This window comes from Trachurus trachurus, assembly GCF_905171665.1.
Source record: "Trachurus trachurus genome assembly, chromosome: 23".
NCBI classification, from domain to species: domain Eukaryota; kingdom Metazoa; phylum Chordata; class Actinopteri; order Carangiformes; family Carangidae; genus Trachurus; species Trachurus trachurus.
In genome coordinates, this window is record NC_139912.1 from 6,350,926 (window position 1) to 6,367,089 (window position 16,164).

Sequence of the window (16,164 nt, forward strand, 5' to 3'; positions counted from 1 at the left end):
CTCTCTCTCTCTGTGTGTCACACCTACCCCACAGCCTCAGTGAGAGAGAGAGAGACAGGACTGAGCTTGACACTGTGAGGAAGATGAATGGCTGCATGAGAGGAGCATCCAGGACACATGCAGGACATTAGCTCCTGAAGCTGCTGCAGAGACCAAATACTGTATATGCCAAGGACTACAAACAAACAAACAGAGAGAGAGAAGAGAGAAAAGGAGAGAGGAGAGAGAAAGAGAGAGAGAGAGCAGAGCAATCCCAGGGGGAAGGACAGCAGCGTTTCAGAGAGAGAGAGAGAGAGAGGAGTGAACCAGGCTGGAAGAGGCTCATTTGCAGGTTCATTCAGCCACTGAGGATCTAAACAGCAGAACTAAATAGCTGCATTTTTTGTTTGTTTTTTTCTTGTTTTTTTTGTCGTTCTATCTGCAAACGGAAACACACACTCTCTCTCTCTGTCTTTCTTTCTTTCTTTTCTCTCTCTATCTCTCTCTCTATCTGTCTGCAGAGAGCTCCCAGCGCTCCTGCTGTGAGGTGACAGTCTCTGTGTCTCTCTCCGTGCACCGGCAGCACCACAACTGACTGTTTCTCTTTAGCTTTTTCTATTTTTTCCTTTTTTTCCTCTTTTTTTCTTTCTTTTTTTTCTTTCCCTCCCGTGAGATCATGAGCGAGGCGAAGAAAGGTGAGCTCGCCATCCGGGATAAAGCCATCCTGCACCAGCAGAGGCGTCTGAAGCAGGCCACCCAGTTCACACACAAGGACTCCGCTGACCTCCTGCCCCTGGACGGGCTCAAGAGGCTGGGCACCTCCAAAGACCTGGTGAGTGGACGTTAGTAAAGGGATAGTTCAACATTTTGGCAAATTGGCCCATTTCCATAATCCCTATAGTCATAGCAGTAGGTTCGTTACCTTAAATTGTCGGTGCAAGCTGTTTTTAGAACGGCGGAGCAGAGCCGTGAGCTGCTCAGAGCTACGCTACGGAGGCTAGTGGGATTTCTTGGTTTCCCTCATCAAACTCATCAGATACACAATCCAACAACTCCAAAACGCTCTGGTGGACGAGTTGTGACCTGCACATTCACCACGCTATGAGATAATAACAGAACGTTAAGAGACAGAATTGTTTTCGAGGTAAATGCTGAGACTGCTTGATGAAAAACTGCCCCCGACGGGAACGTGCATCAGTGGTTTTGCATGAATTTACCTCTAAAACAACTCTGTCTCTTAACGTTCTGTTATTATCTCATAGCGTGGTGAATGTGCAGGTCACAACTTGTCCACCAGAGCGTTTTGGAGTTGTTGGATTGTGTATCTGATGAGTTTGAAACCAAGAAATCCCATGAGCCTCCGTAGCGTAGCTCTGAGCAGCTCACAGCTCTGCTCCGCCGTTCTAAAAATAGCTTGCACCGACAATTAAAGGTAATGAACCTACTGCTATGACTATAGGGATTATGGCAATGGGCCAATTTGCCAAAATGTTGAACTATCTCTTTAACAGAGCTGAGCTGACATCAGTGGATTTGTGTGTGTGTGTGTGTGTGTGTGTGTGTGTGTGTGTGTGTGTGTGTGTGTGTGTGTGTGTGTGTGTGTTGTCTCGTGCTGAGCGGCTGCTGAAGGTGGAGAAGGAAGGTGTTAAAACTGTTCAGTATAGATCCAGCTGTGTGGGATTATTATTATTAGACACAACATGAACGGTTATACGTTACAGCAGAATCAGAGACACCTGCATCACCCACAATGCACCTGTGACTGCTTACAGTACCTGTTGGGTGGGGATAAAGGAAATACTGTACAGGTGTGCTACTGTATATTAGCTGTTGGCCAATGCAGCCATCTGGTCAAATCTTTTCTCTCTAACTCTCTCTCGATTGGCGCCGACTCAAGTGACATCACACAGCACATATGTCACAGTCGTGCACGCCAACACAGATGGAGCGGAGTTCCCCTTTAATCACCTCTTTGCCACTTTGCCACTTTGACAATTACCAGCTTGTTAAATTGACTAATTAAGTCTGTAAAGTGTAAGAAAATAGTAAAAAAAAAAAAAAAAAAAAAAAAAAGTAGCGGAGCAACTGTGACTGCTTTTATTACTATTAATGTGCTGGTTATGTTCTCAATCAGTCAATTTGATAGTGAAATGTGTCAGGTGAGGTTTTCAAATTGCTGAACCCTACAAAGATTCATTTCACTGTCATTTATGAACAAGAAAAGGAACAAATGTGCAAACTTTAGCTTGGAAAACGACTTAATTGATTATTTAGTTATAAGACTCTGTTGGTTGAGTACAAAACAGGTCTTGTGCAGAATCCAAAGATATTCAGTTTCCACGTGCATGAAATACGGGAAAAGCTGTGAATTCCCACTCTGAGGAAACATTATGCATAAGGAGCAATTTCCCTCCTATTGCCTTTTGAGTGTATTATCCACCATTTGCTTAAAGCACTTACGCACAACTCTCCTGCATGTACTTTATGTCATCAAAGGGAAATTCGTCATTGAAAGGGTCATGAAAGATTCAGAGCCCTGCACTCTCCATGCAGAGGAGGGAAGTCACAGTCAGTCACACTTCACTGTGCAGAGGCTCTCCAATACAGGCTGATGTCATTATACATAGAGAAATGTTAAGGTTGGCGTTTAGGATGAAAGGCAATCCTGCATCTAAAGTGGGACATGTCCACCAACTCTACCTCACTCCCTCCTCTTCCTCCTGAGCTGACACTGTTATATTGTGTGTGTACGCTTCTGGAGGAACTCCCTGTAATAATCTTAACAATTTATTACTCTCTGCCTCGGCTCTCTGACACAGTTCCTGGTTTGATGGCAACTTCCCAGATTCCCCAGAGCTTTCCAAGAACCTCGACACGATGGCTCTGGCACTATCGCAGTGCTCTGTGCTCTGTGGGAATATCACACTGTGATGAATTTAATGTCTGCCAGATTTTAATACCAACATTTGCTGCTAGAAAAACATCCCACCCCATCCTCCTCCTCCTCTTCTGTTTGATGATAGATATGTTTTCTCTCTCTCTTCCCTCCTTAATGCACCGTGTCTTTCTTGGGTGACACATAATAAAAAAAATTGCAAGTCTGGTAATAGTAAGTGGATCTTATTTAAGCTATAAATACCAATGTCTCTGTTGTAGATTTGTAGCACTGCTGGTGGCAAAGCTCTATTAATGGCAGTATGAAATATCTCAACAACCGTTGGAGGGATTAACTTAAAATTTGATGGAGCCTCCTCCTGATGGCTAACAAAGGGCAGACTTTCACTCATCCAACGCTTAACTGACCAAAAACAAGCGACTTTCCGACCTGCAAAATATATATACAGTATATTTTTTTTAAGTGAGGCAAGTGTAGAGTCCAGAGTGTCATCCACCTGTCACTCAAAGCTGCCCCGCCCAATCTGTGCAGAAATTAACCTTAAAGGAGACATATTATGGCCCTTTTCCACAAATTATAATAGTTCCTAGACATGCTTTGGTCAAAATACCCCCAGAAACAAACAACACAGCTCTTTTCATCTACTCAAAACAGCCCTGTTCAGAACGGCCGGTTTCAGTGCCTGTCCCTTTAAATGCAAATGAGCCATTGCTCACCCTGCCCCGCCCCCTTTACCGGTACCAGTACTCACAGGTAGCGATCGTATTATGCAATTTCGAAAACTAACTAGCTTGTAAAACCACATTGATTGGGAGCCTGAAAATTACAGATTTTTTGTCAATTTTCACATTTTGGAGGCCGGAAGGCAAAACAAACATCCAAATATAAAAGTGATATTTCCATAATATGTGCCCCTTTAATAAAACTCCAACAGGTGGGTTACATTATACAGTCATCGTGAAGGAGGAAATTAGCTCTGGAGACCATAAACACGTTTGTTTCTGTTGTGAAGTTTGGTATTTTAACATGAGAGTCAATACTTTCAGAGCCAACCTCTAGTGGCCATTAGAGGAACTGCAGCTAAGCATGTTAGCATAGCATGCTGATGAGCATATACGATTTAACATACCTGTGAACTTTTAACAAGATTTAATAGACTTCTGTGTTACATAACCATAATTTACACATTAACCTGCTAAACTTCAGTGTAATTCTGAACATGTTGGCCTATATCAGGGCCAGGGCCGTTGCTAGGAATTCTGGGGCCCCAAGAATACTAAAGTGGGCCCCTGACTTTTCCACTTTTTTTCTTAGACTACGTATGCATTTTTTATTTAGCCTATTTTGTTTTGATGCTAATGCAGCATCACTATGAGTATTAGTCAGGGTCTTATGCAGAATAATTCAGTCATACAAAGATTAGACTACTGGGGTTTTTTGTGGGCCCTGCTGGGCGCTGGGCCCCTATAATTATCATCACCTTTCTCCCCTATACAATGGCCCTGATCAGAGCTACACCTCCTGTGGCAGCTGCAGCGTTTCCAACAACACTGATGGAACAAATGCTGCTGTAGGCTACATAAACATTACTTGTAAAGATAAAATGAAAAACTAATTCAAGTGATGATATGATTTCACCCCCAAACTCTATTAGATTCAAGGGGCTTAATGTTCAGCCTGTGATTCAATATCTCATACAGTGGCCTGAAAACGCTCTTATCAGAATACCAATTATCTTCTCCATGAAGACAGAATGAAGCTCATCTCAATACCCAATCTGTGGCGCAGACGCGGCCACAGGGAGCACAGTGCAATTTGCATGGCATCTGTAACAAGTGATTTTCGGTGTCAGAACGGCTTTGAGTACTGGAGGGAGGAGTGGAAATTGCCAGCAGTCCTTCCCGTCATGTCAGTATCTGCTCTCTGCAGAGCGAGCATGTCGTTCAGGGCTCTGAATAGGACGTGGATGGGCTGAATGAAAAGAAAAGCATGATGTGTTTCTGAGGTGGCTCACATACCAAACCTTCACAGACAAAAGATGAGATCATCTGGATGAGGCTGTCGCATCCATTTGTTTGTCTGTAGGCTGTCTCGACTGCAAATTAGCCTTTTCCAGTGCATGTACTCATGTTTTTATTTGAACACATTACCATTTTCGTTTTGGCTTGTGACCTTCACAAACAAAAGTCAGACCTTAATTGTCCAGAAAATGATCTTTCTGAACGACTACTTTTCTCAAAGATTTTTATAGAAGTAATTGCTAGATTACAATATTTATGAATGCTCAGGGCAAATCCATTAAATCAATTATCTAAAAAGGAATAACATAGTTAGTTTCAACATTAAACATGAAATTATTCCAGTGAGTCATAAGAGTCATTACTAGCACAGAAACCAGTCCTGTATGCATCATTAAAGCTGTAGTTGTTAAAATGCCAAAACGTCTTTGGTTCCAGGCTCTTAGAGTGATAATCTGCTGTTTTCACTATGTCATATCAAAATGTTTTGGTTTCGTAGCCTGCTTTCACTTGACCAAACAAGAAACTTAAAGTCATAGCCTTGGAAGCTAAACAACTGCTTTTAAACAAAGAATTTGACATGATTCATGCTTGTTAGCATAGTTTGCTGTAGCTTTCTGCAGTCTGTGCAGAAGAACTGTCATTTATCAATAAATATTTAAGTGTTACTTTTACTCTGAACCCTTTGTAAACACTTTTTACATTTGTAATTGTGTCAAATAATGAACTTTTGTGATGCTGCACTAAGCTAGCTGCTTCTAGCAGTTAAAGGAGACATATAATGCCCCTTTTCCACAAGTTCCCAGGTGTCTTAAAGACATGTCTGTGACATGCTTCAGACAAAACATCCTGCCCCGTCTACCGGTAGCCGACCGGTACTCACAGGTAGGGGTGGTATTATGCAAATTTGAAAACTAATCATTGTATGACAACTGAGGGAACAGCTCATCCTAGGGAGCCTGCAAATTACAGATTTTTTGGTAAATTCTTCACATTTTGGGGGCCGAAAGGCAAGGCAAACACCGAAATAGAAGTGATAAGTGTAATTTTCCATAATATGTGCCCTTTAAGGTTAAATTCAAGGGGAGATGGTGAGTCTGACATCATCCAAAACCAAGAAATCAGTTTGTCAGCACTTATAACTGTCATTTATTTAGGCTACACCTTATATTTTACTACTTTTATCTGCACGAGAACAAAGGAAAAATGGGTTGTTATAACCTAGCTTGCTGTAGCTTTCTGCAGTCTGAAGAACTGTCATCCAGCCTATCAAGAAATCTAACTGTTACTTTTGTCTAAACCCATTTGTAATAGTGCATAATCCCTGCTGTTTGTGTTGCTGTAGGAGAATCTGAGCCACATGCAGACGTATTAGCCGTATAACCTCGTCTGCGGCTCTGTTAATTTGTGCTAACTCGGCCTGTCCTGTCCGGTGTGTAATTCAGCAGTGGAGCCTATTATGTAAGAGTGAATTTGTTCTGCTGCTCTTTAGCCTGAGGTCCTCTCACTATCGCAGCAGCAGCAGCAGCAGCAGCAGCAGCAGCATCATCACTACGGCCATGTTGTGCTGCAGAGTGAGGGAAGCACTGAGCATGAAAAGGGCAAAAGAAAAAATCCACAGCTCCAACACGAGAGCGATGGAGGGGAAGGAAGGAGGCGACGGGAGACGGGGTCAGGGAGGACGCACGGTTTAGTGGAGCTGTTTCATACAACACAATGTAGAGCTTGGAGTGGATATATGGGTGTAAGGGGAGTAAATAGGACTGTATGTATGTGTGTGTGTGTATACTGTATGTGTGTGTTTGGGGGACTGAGCTGGAAACATTGGAGCGTCATTAACACCTGAGCTCAGCACAGACCAAGGTATTGTGTAACCACAGTGTAACCTCACTGTTTTCTACTGTACACACTGAGCTGAGGGACGACGAACAAAGCAACAAGGCCGGCTTATGCAACATATTAAACCATTGCAATTTTTAAAGGGCAAGACCATCATTACTGCGTTTAAGCTCTGTTTATATATCCAATTATCATTTGAATTATTTCCATTTTTATGCCTGAAATATGGAGAATAAACTGCTTTCAGGACCTTAGTCTTACATTTCTATTCAGTATGTCCTTTTAAATCTTAAATGTCAAACTCAGTCTTGACCTTAGAAACATGCAATCTGACCTTAAGCCTTATTGTTTTGGTTTGTCTCGCTCAAGTTTGGAGACATCTCTTTTCTGACAGAGATCATTTCTTCAGCGGGAAAATAGTTCTGATTAAAAAAAAAATGTTGTGTCCAGACAAATGGTTAATAAGAGCAGCTGTGGCTCGGGAGGCAGAGTGTGTAATCCACTAATCAGAAGGTCACTGGTTCGATCCCTGGTTTGTCCAGCCTACACGTCGAAGTGTCCTTGGGCAAGATCGTGAACCCAAAGCCAATATAATCAGTGTGTGTATGGCAGAAAAAAAGCGCTACAGTATATATATGAGGGGAAGCACTCTGAGTCATCAGTATAAGACTAGAAGAGTATGATTTAATATACAGTAGCCTAAAGGACTTGCAACGTGAGATGATTCAAATATTGTCACTCTCGCAGCTGCTAATTAGACTTAATTGTTTTTTAATCAAAGCTAGTTATGTAAAGTTGCACATTTACTCATTTATTTCCGCTTGGGAATCAATATTTCTCCTTAATATGATCAGCTACATTGGATTATCTTTTACTAACAAGGTCATTTATATGGATTTCACTGAGGAAGTTTTAGTGTCAGTGTTTTCTCTGTCATTACCAAACATTTTTGTTATTTTGTGATTTTCTTTTAATGGTAAAATGATAAAGGTACAATTCTCACCACTGGAAGCTTCAACACAACAAAATAGTGGCTTTCAAAATCTCATATTGGTCTAATTTTCTTCTGCTGCAGAGCCGCCCTCCTCCTCCTCCTCCTCCTCCTCCTCTTCTTCCTCCTGCAGCTTAGCTGTCCGTTTGCTCATGTCCCTCTATTACAGCTGAGTGAGTCTGAACCTGTGTGTGTGTGTGTGTGTGTGTGTGTGTGTGTGTGTGTGTGTGTGTGTTTGTGTGTGTGTGTGGGTCTGTCTAATCGAGACACTGGAGTCTCCAGGTACTTCTCTTCTGAGGATGATCAAAAGCTACAGAACTGGGCTTGAATGTAGAGTTGTTTTATAGGAGGAGTAGAGCAAGAGGGGTAAAAACGAAGGTGGAACAGTGAGTGAATCTGCTGTGTAGATGAAATACAACTTCAGTTCTAGTTTACTGAACATTATGTACAATTTTAGCCCAAACACCTTGTCACACCACAGAAAAAAAAACAGCGCAGAGAGGTGCTATTCTTTTGTCAGAGCTGAGTTTTGTGAACTCACTCATCTCTCCCGTCCTCTTGTACTCATGGATTCGTATAAACAGATGGCGTACAGTACACTGCACCCTGCAAAAGCCTTTTCATATTCATATGAATTCTGATTCACTTGACAAACTCAATTGTTTATTCCAGCCAGAAGGCAAAGTAGCACTTCAAAGTGAAGAGCAAACACGACAGTGTAACTCGGTGTGATCGTCAGCCTCCCGGGATTTTGCCTCTTCCCTGCGCCTCTTCCCTCCAAAACAAACTGTGTTAAATCGGTTCAGATGTTGGCTTTATTATTAGCTCCGGGACAATTAGGTGGGCTGGGGGAGAGGTTAGTGTGAACCCGTCTCTCTCTGTGTCATCTGGAGCTGTGGATGGGTGGCAACACTCCCTCAGCTGCTCCCCCAGTGCTCCGTCGGAAGACAGGAGGCTAAATATACCCCGACAAAAACAAAAAAAATGATGCAGCAAGCCCCGGCAACAGAAGAGGGGAGAGCACATAATGATACTGCCAGAAGAACAGAGAGGAAGCCAGAGAAGATGAGACAGACATGTTAACTGGGTAACATGTGGTGTTTCATGTCTGGTTTTAAATCGTTTTAATTCACAGCAAAAGTTTTTGTCACGAAGCAAAACAAACTGAGACTGCACATGTTTTTAAAGGGAGTGTGGAGACGTCAGCTGCAACTAACTGATGGTTGACTTGTTAATTCTTTGATGATAGACATATTTTACAGTTTGCTGGTGTTTTATCTGAAGTATTGATCAATTGGATGGTGGATCCAAGTGGGCGGGGCTTGGCAACTGCTTTACTGTGACATCACAAAGTGACAGGTCCTGACGGCTGGTTTTTTAAAGCTCAGTTTCTGAATACAGGCTGTGTGCATTTCTCTGTGGACTGAGGCTTTGATACTTTCACAGTGTTAATATAGAAGCTAGAGCTGCTTTATAATCACACTACACATGGACATCTACCTTTATACTGTATGGAGCTTTAACACAAACATCTACCTTTATACTGTATGGAGCTTTAATAGAAACATCTACCTTTATACTGTATGGAGCTTTAACACAAACATCTACCTTTATACTGCATGAGATTTTTTCTCTGATAAAATTATGGACCAAGGATAAATTTCCCACTAAACAACTAAAACAAGATGCATCTATGTATAGCCTATATATTTTTTTTAGATCTTGAGCCAGAATAAATAAGAAAAACCTGCTCCACTTAAAGGACGCCATCGTTATGCATGTCAGTATGCATTATGCATACTTTGAAGATTACATGACATCCCATACACCTACACATGAACTACCAGTGGCAGATGGTTCATCAAAGTGCAGACGTCCACCTTAATTATCACTCTGAGCACAGACAAGACAGATACTGAAAGTCTGCTCACTAATTCATCTGCAGTCCTGTAAACCGGGTCCACACAAGCTGTAATTATTCACCTCACAGCTTATAAGACCGTCGCGTCTCAGGGTGGCTCAGCCATCATCATCATGTATGCCACTGTTAAACTTTAAATGACCTTTTTGTGCAAGTTGTGATAACTCGATTTCCACACAGCAGATTTCTCATACATTATACAGCTCTAACTCCAACTGATCACTGAACACACAAAACATTTAATTCATTTTACTCAGAATTTAGCTTAGAATTGAAAAATTAACATATTTTTCAGCAGTAATGTGAGATAAAAAATGACACTGACCGATTTTCAGCCACTGTAAATGCTATTTTACGGAGGATTTGGGGATTTAGTGAAGAGACGGAGTGATGTAAAGGAAACAAAAGGGGACAGAGAGGTAAACTGAGAATGAGCAGATGCAAAGCTGCCAGAGTCTGGCGGTTTCTTTGCGAGAGAGGAAGTCGGCCACTGGGGACCTCCGTCAGAATCAGAAAGAGGACATTACGAAGCTCACGTGACCGGCTGGATGAGAGAGAGACGAGCCTGTTGCAGTCAGATAATTAGTCCACATGGCAATTAGCCTCTAATCTGACTCGCAGAGGGACAAGAGTATAGAGAAGAAAAGAAAACTGATGGAGAGACAGAGAGGATGAGGAGGAGCGCTGGCGTCTTTCATTAACTGTCGTCTCTCTGTCCCACTGGCGGTGGACCTGGTCTGGACTTGTTAGTGTAGGAGAGTCGCTGCAGGAATCAACAGACCACGTATGAACAAACCCAGAAGGAGACAGTCAACTAGCTTTAGCTCAAATTATTTGACCCAAGCAAGACACCGTAACAACCTTCACCATTAATGTCCCTTTGCTCAACAGTCAACAGTCCTTATCTCAGCTACTTAAGTTGGATTGGAGGGGAATAGAGAGGGAGGTAGAGGTAGAGAAAGGGAACAGAGGACATGAGGAACATGCAATAAAAAATTTATTAGATGATTGTGAATAATCCAATTTATGTTTATCACTCAATTGAAGAGTTATGAATATTAATTTCGGTTGCCTTTTATTGATTGATATTTACCTGTTTTAATGTGTTATTACCGTATCTTACTTCCTATTTTTGAAAACTACTCACTGGTAGTTACAAATACATCCTGTGGTGCGTAGAGAAAGGCGGTAAATAGACAATGGTTTTAAAATATGGTTATTTTGCGTATTTACAGTAAAATGTTGATGTTAATCCACCACCAAAGTAACAAAAGGTTGGTATTTGTTGGAATATCACTATATTTATCTGTGGTTTGTGTAGTTTTTGAGCTTAAATAACACTTTTTGCCTTGATACGTGTAAGTTTAAGTTGAGCTAGTGTTGGGCTATGATACAGTAGCTGTCCAAAGCTGTATGGGAAAATAGCAAATTTATTTTTCTTTTGTGTGTTTTTACTCAACTCTTACATTGACTTTTGAATTGTTTCAGTAAATCTGAAGTCAACAGGCAAGTGTTAGACCTCCTTTCAGAGGGATTTAAGTAGCAGCCGCAATCGCGATCATGCTAATATGAAAGGTATCTGTGTTTCTCTAATATAAGTACTGATTAAAACAGTATTAGCAGAATTTAGCAACAGGATCATGTGGTTTTTAGTTGCAGAAGGGTTGTTGTAATCGCAACAGGACAACCGTGGACTAAACTATGTGTTATTTAACTGATTTATTGGGACTGAGGCCCATTTGCCACGGTAGGATGGTAACAGGTACAAAGCCTGAAGCTGTAAAAAATAATTGCAATCACAAACTGAAAGTTAAGGCATATAAAGATATGTTTGAAGTCTGTGGGTGACTCAAGGGAACAAAAGATAAGATGAAGACATAAACAAATGCAGAAACTATTTACATGTAGAAGAAGTTATTTCCTATGAGGGAAGTGAAGATAGATGGAGTTGGTGTTAAATCGCAGTGAAAGCTTCGCTCTGTTGCTGCAATATCTGAGCGATATCACACAGTCAGGAGCAATGAACGTTTTAAAACGATACTATGATCCAGAAATCACTCTGCATGCTGTGGGAAATGAACAAACAGATTACACCTCGGTTTATGCCCATTCCACCTCAGCTGCTTCAACAATGAAAAAGCAAAACATTTACTGCCAAATGAAGCGAAGCAGCAGGTTGCGTCGCGTGTAATAGATGAAGTCTTCACGGTACGAGGTTGGCTGCTACTGTCTTCATTAGATTTCGAGACAGTAAGTCCACGAGGACGCCTTGTGATTGATAGCAATTTTTCATATTCTCAGCCCGTTAGCGAGCACGTCTCCACAGAAATGAGGTGAGAAATGTGTCGAGACGTGTCACACGGGAAGAAAAACTTTGAATCACATGACGATTTATCAAGAGACGAGATAGATTCGCTGGCAGCAGGTGCAGCGGATAATGAGTTTTTTAAGTCTGACACATCAAAATGTCAAAAAAAAAAAAAAAAAGAGAAGAGAAGAAAGTTGATGTTAATGTATTTTGGGGATAAAGTTATGGAACCACGTTTCCCATAATGGCTTGGGGGGTGCGGGGACTTAAACAGAACGTAGTATAATCTTGTTATAGACGGTCTGGCCCATTTAAGACTATATTTATTCATATTTTGTCGAATAAAAAGTATGTCAAATTAACTATAGCTGTTCCTGTTTGCAGTGTAGCTACGCACAGATACACAGACAGCCATCACTGGATTATTGTGATAGTGAAGAAAACTTAAAAGCGTCAAGTTCTGCCGCAAGAAGTAATGTGATTTCTGAGTGGATTTATGGATGTTTATTCGGGGGATAATGACATCCTCTGTAAGTGTATGTCACACTCAATCTGAAAAAGATGTCGTTTTGGTATAGTGGTTTACATAAATCTGATTCTTTGAGTTATACAGTGATGATGCAAACTGCTGCAATTGGGCGTTAAGGTACCTTAGTCCCTCACCTTTCTACTTCCTCTCCTCCATCTCACTGTGCTCTATATTAAGATGCAAAGATCAAGCGCAACGTTATCAATTCCACCCTGAGCTGTAAAAAAAAAACAAAAAAAAACCCTAACACGTGTTGCGACACCAAACGCCGCCTGCGAGCAGCTTGCCGTCAGCCAAAATAATTTGCTCCGGAGCTGACCTCAGAGCAGCCAGGGCTCGGCGGGAGCAGACGCCAAGGGAGCGGCGCAGGGCTGAAATTACATTGTGTTCATTGTCTATCAGATTTTGCTTGCCTGCAGCCTGATGAGAAAAAAAAAAACATCTCTCACAAGAAAAGAGCTTCTTAATCAAACTCTCAGGCTTCTCTCCCTCTTCTTCTCCAAACTATTAGAGCTTGATGTCATTTCCCGCCATCATATCCCTTTTGCCTGCATGCTGAATAAAAAAAACAAAACACTGTGGCGGTGCCAACAGGCCTGATAAGCAATTTCATTAAAATGATATTTCCCAATGCTTTCGCTTTGATTCACTGTGCTGTATGCAAATGAACCTTGATCTGCCTCCCCCTGTTTGCATCCTCTCTGACAAGCAGCCTATTTGTAAGAGTGTAATTAGTGCTAATAAAAAATCCAGTGATTGCTGAGGCGGGAACAAGATCAGCTGATTGATGAGACCATGACAGGCCACATATAGGAAGAGGCTATAAAGTCAAGAAGACAACAATAGAAAAACAAAACACAAAAACCGAACAAACACTTGAGGCCTAAAGTGGAGCTGCTGATTGAATTAGATTAGTTTGAATGTGGAGAAGCTGAATGTGGAAGCTGCTGCATGAGGAGGCTCCTGCAGAGAGGAGAGGAGAAGATTAGGATTAGCATCACTTATCTGAGGCTCAGGGGTTTGGACCCAATGTGATGGAGATGGAGGAACCAAGCACACAATGGAAAGACATGAAGGAGGGTACAAACAAATGGAAAGCAGTGGGAGGAAATGAACATGAAGGAAAGGAAGGAAGGGAAAGGAAAGAGAAGGAAAGGAAATATGAGGAATAAAGGTAAGGAAAAATAAGAGTGAGAAAGGATAAGGAAAGATGAGATAATGGGAAGAAAAGGGAAAAAGTGCCAACAAATGGAAGTTAATGGAATGGAAGGATACAGTGAAAGGAAAGGAAAGGAAAGCAAAAGAAATGGATGGAAAAGAGAATAATGGAAAGTGATGGGAAGGAAAGGAAAGGACAGGGAAATGAAGGCAAAGAGAATAAGGGAAAGGGAAGGAAAGGAAAAGCATGGAAAAGAGACTAATGGAAAGGGAAGCAAAGGAAAGGAAAGGAAAGGAAAATGAAGGAAAATAGAATAATGGGAAGTAAAGGGAAAAAGTGCCAACAAATGGGAGTTAATGGAATGGAAGGATACAGTAAAAGGAAAGGAAAGGAAAGCAAAAGAAATCGATGGAAAAGAGAATAATGGAAAATGATGGGAAGGAAAGGAAAGGAAAGGAGGAAAGGAAAGGAAAGGAAAGGAAAGGAAAGGAAAGGAAAGGAAAGGAAAGGAAAGGAAAGGGAAGGGAAGGGAAGGAAAGGAAAAGGATGGAAAAGAGACTAATGGAAAGGGAAGCAAAGGAAAGGAAAGGAAAGGAAAACGAAGGAAAAGAGAATAATGGAAAGGGAAGGAAAGGAAAAGGATGGGAAAGAGACTAATGGAAAGGGAAGCAAAGGAAAGGAAAGGAAAACGAAGGAAAAGAGAATAATGGAAAGGGAAGGAAAGGAAAAGGATGGGAAAGAGACTAATGGAAAGGGAAGCAAAGGAAAGGAAAGGAAAGGAAAACGAAGGAAAAGAGAATAATGGAAAGGGAAGGAAAGGAAAAGGATGGGAAAGAGACTAATGGAAAGGGAAGCAAAGGAAAGGAAAGGAAAGGAAAACGAAGGAAAAGAGAATAATGGAAAGGGAAGGAAAGGAAAAGGATGGATAAGAGCAGTGGCGTAGATGACGTAGGGTTGGTGGGTTTTGTAAACCCATGGGCCCTCTTGTGGTGAAATCCTGCGGCCCCCCCACACACTGCCGAGGATTTTTATTTTTTTGGTTTAAATCGGGGCGGGCTGGTCATAGGGAGGTTCGGGACGCGGTTGACCGCGGCTGCCTTCCGTCGCAGCGGCAGGTAGCACAGAGTAACGTCAGACTGGGTCACTGCATTATGTTGCATATTAAGGGGGGATACGAGCGGGCGCGGCCCCTCCCAATTTGAGCTGATCCATGCGTCTATTACATCAAATTAAACAACAGAAGCTGGTCTACAACGTGTAAAAAACATGTTTCTATGACCCAAACACAGCCCAAACACTACTCAAATAAACAACTAAACATCAAACTTCATGAAGCACCTCTGTGTGGACCCAGTCGCCACATTTCTGGCTCGTATACTACTGTACATTATGCAAAACAGTACACAGACAGCTACCGCTCATATGAAAGGGCTACAAACATCGGAACGTTACATAGCAACGCGGCTGCACAGCAGCACGGCAGAGAGAGAAGACAACAACCAGCAAAGTCCAGCACACACAGACACTGCTTGGCCAAAACATGGTTGTACATTTTCCTCTTACCTTTGCCGTTTTGCCGTGAAAAGTTTGTTTTATGGGTAAATCCCATAGACTGTAAGGTAAATCCACAATATTTCCAGTTTGAACAGAACTTTGACAGGTGTTACATCTAAATTGGTCCGGACGGGCTTTAGGAGCGGCCGAACCTTTGTTGTTGTTTTTTTCGTTTTTTTCCCAACTTTATTTAAAGTTGTAGCAACAACAACATTTCAGTCTTTCCAGCTCACATTCGTTACAACAGTAACAGCACACTTTATCAGAATCAACCACTGCAGAGATAATGTTCATACATTGTACAATCATTTGATAGAGGTTTTGAGCTTTAGCAGCATTCTGAAGGACACTCATCTAAAATATGATTTATTTATTTATTTTTAATTTCGGGGGGGGGGGGGGTATTATTATTTATTTATTTATTTTTCCTGTGTGCCATCTTCATTTACTCTTCACCAGTAGGCTAACATATACTGAAATTTACACATCTCAGCAATTTCAGATGTTTTTCTAATCACTGTCATGGTTCATTCTTGATGCACTTTTTTGGCTTTTTTTCTGTCCTCTATTTGTGTGTGCAATGTGGCCCGCTGCGCACGCGGGCCCCTTGGACCTCAAAACCCATGTGGAATACAGCCCAGCTACGCCACTGGATAAGAGAATAATGGAAAGGAAAGGAAAGGAAAATGAATATTGGGGGACCAAGGAGAGGAAAATTTGCCAAAAAAACATACAGAACACAAACGGGAACAGATAGAAAAGATAACGGAAGGACACGAGAAGAGGTGAAAAAGATTTTTAAAAAATGAGCAGATGAGGAGAGGAGTCATCATGTCATCATGGCCGTCTGCTCGGTGCTGCTCAGCCACAGCTGGAGCTCGGAGAGGAGCGAGTGAACCCGGTGACACGGTGGTGATTACTGGTCTGAGACCTGTTGTAGCTCCGTCAAACACACACAGAGGTGCTTTTC

The 16,164-nt window shown here is 41.8% G+C and overlaps 1 protein-coding gene across 1 annotated transcript in view; it reads left to right on the top strand.

The window, feature by feature from the left end:
* The first annotated feature begins 55 nt into the window (after positions 1 to 55).
* The window catches only part of nrip2 (nuclear receptor interacting protein 2), a 32,684-nt gene continuing 16,575 nt past the window's right edge, over positions 56 to 16,164 (top strand). The window contains exon 1 of the mRNA XM_083999153.1: positions 56 to 811. Coding sequence (XP_083855279.1) covers positions 656 to 811 — 156 coding nt within the window. The 5' untranslated portion in view covers positions 56 to 655. The remainder of the gene's footprint in view (positions 812 to 16,164) is intronic.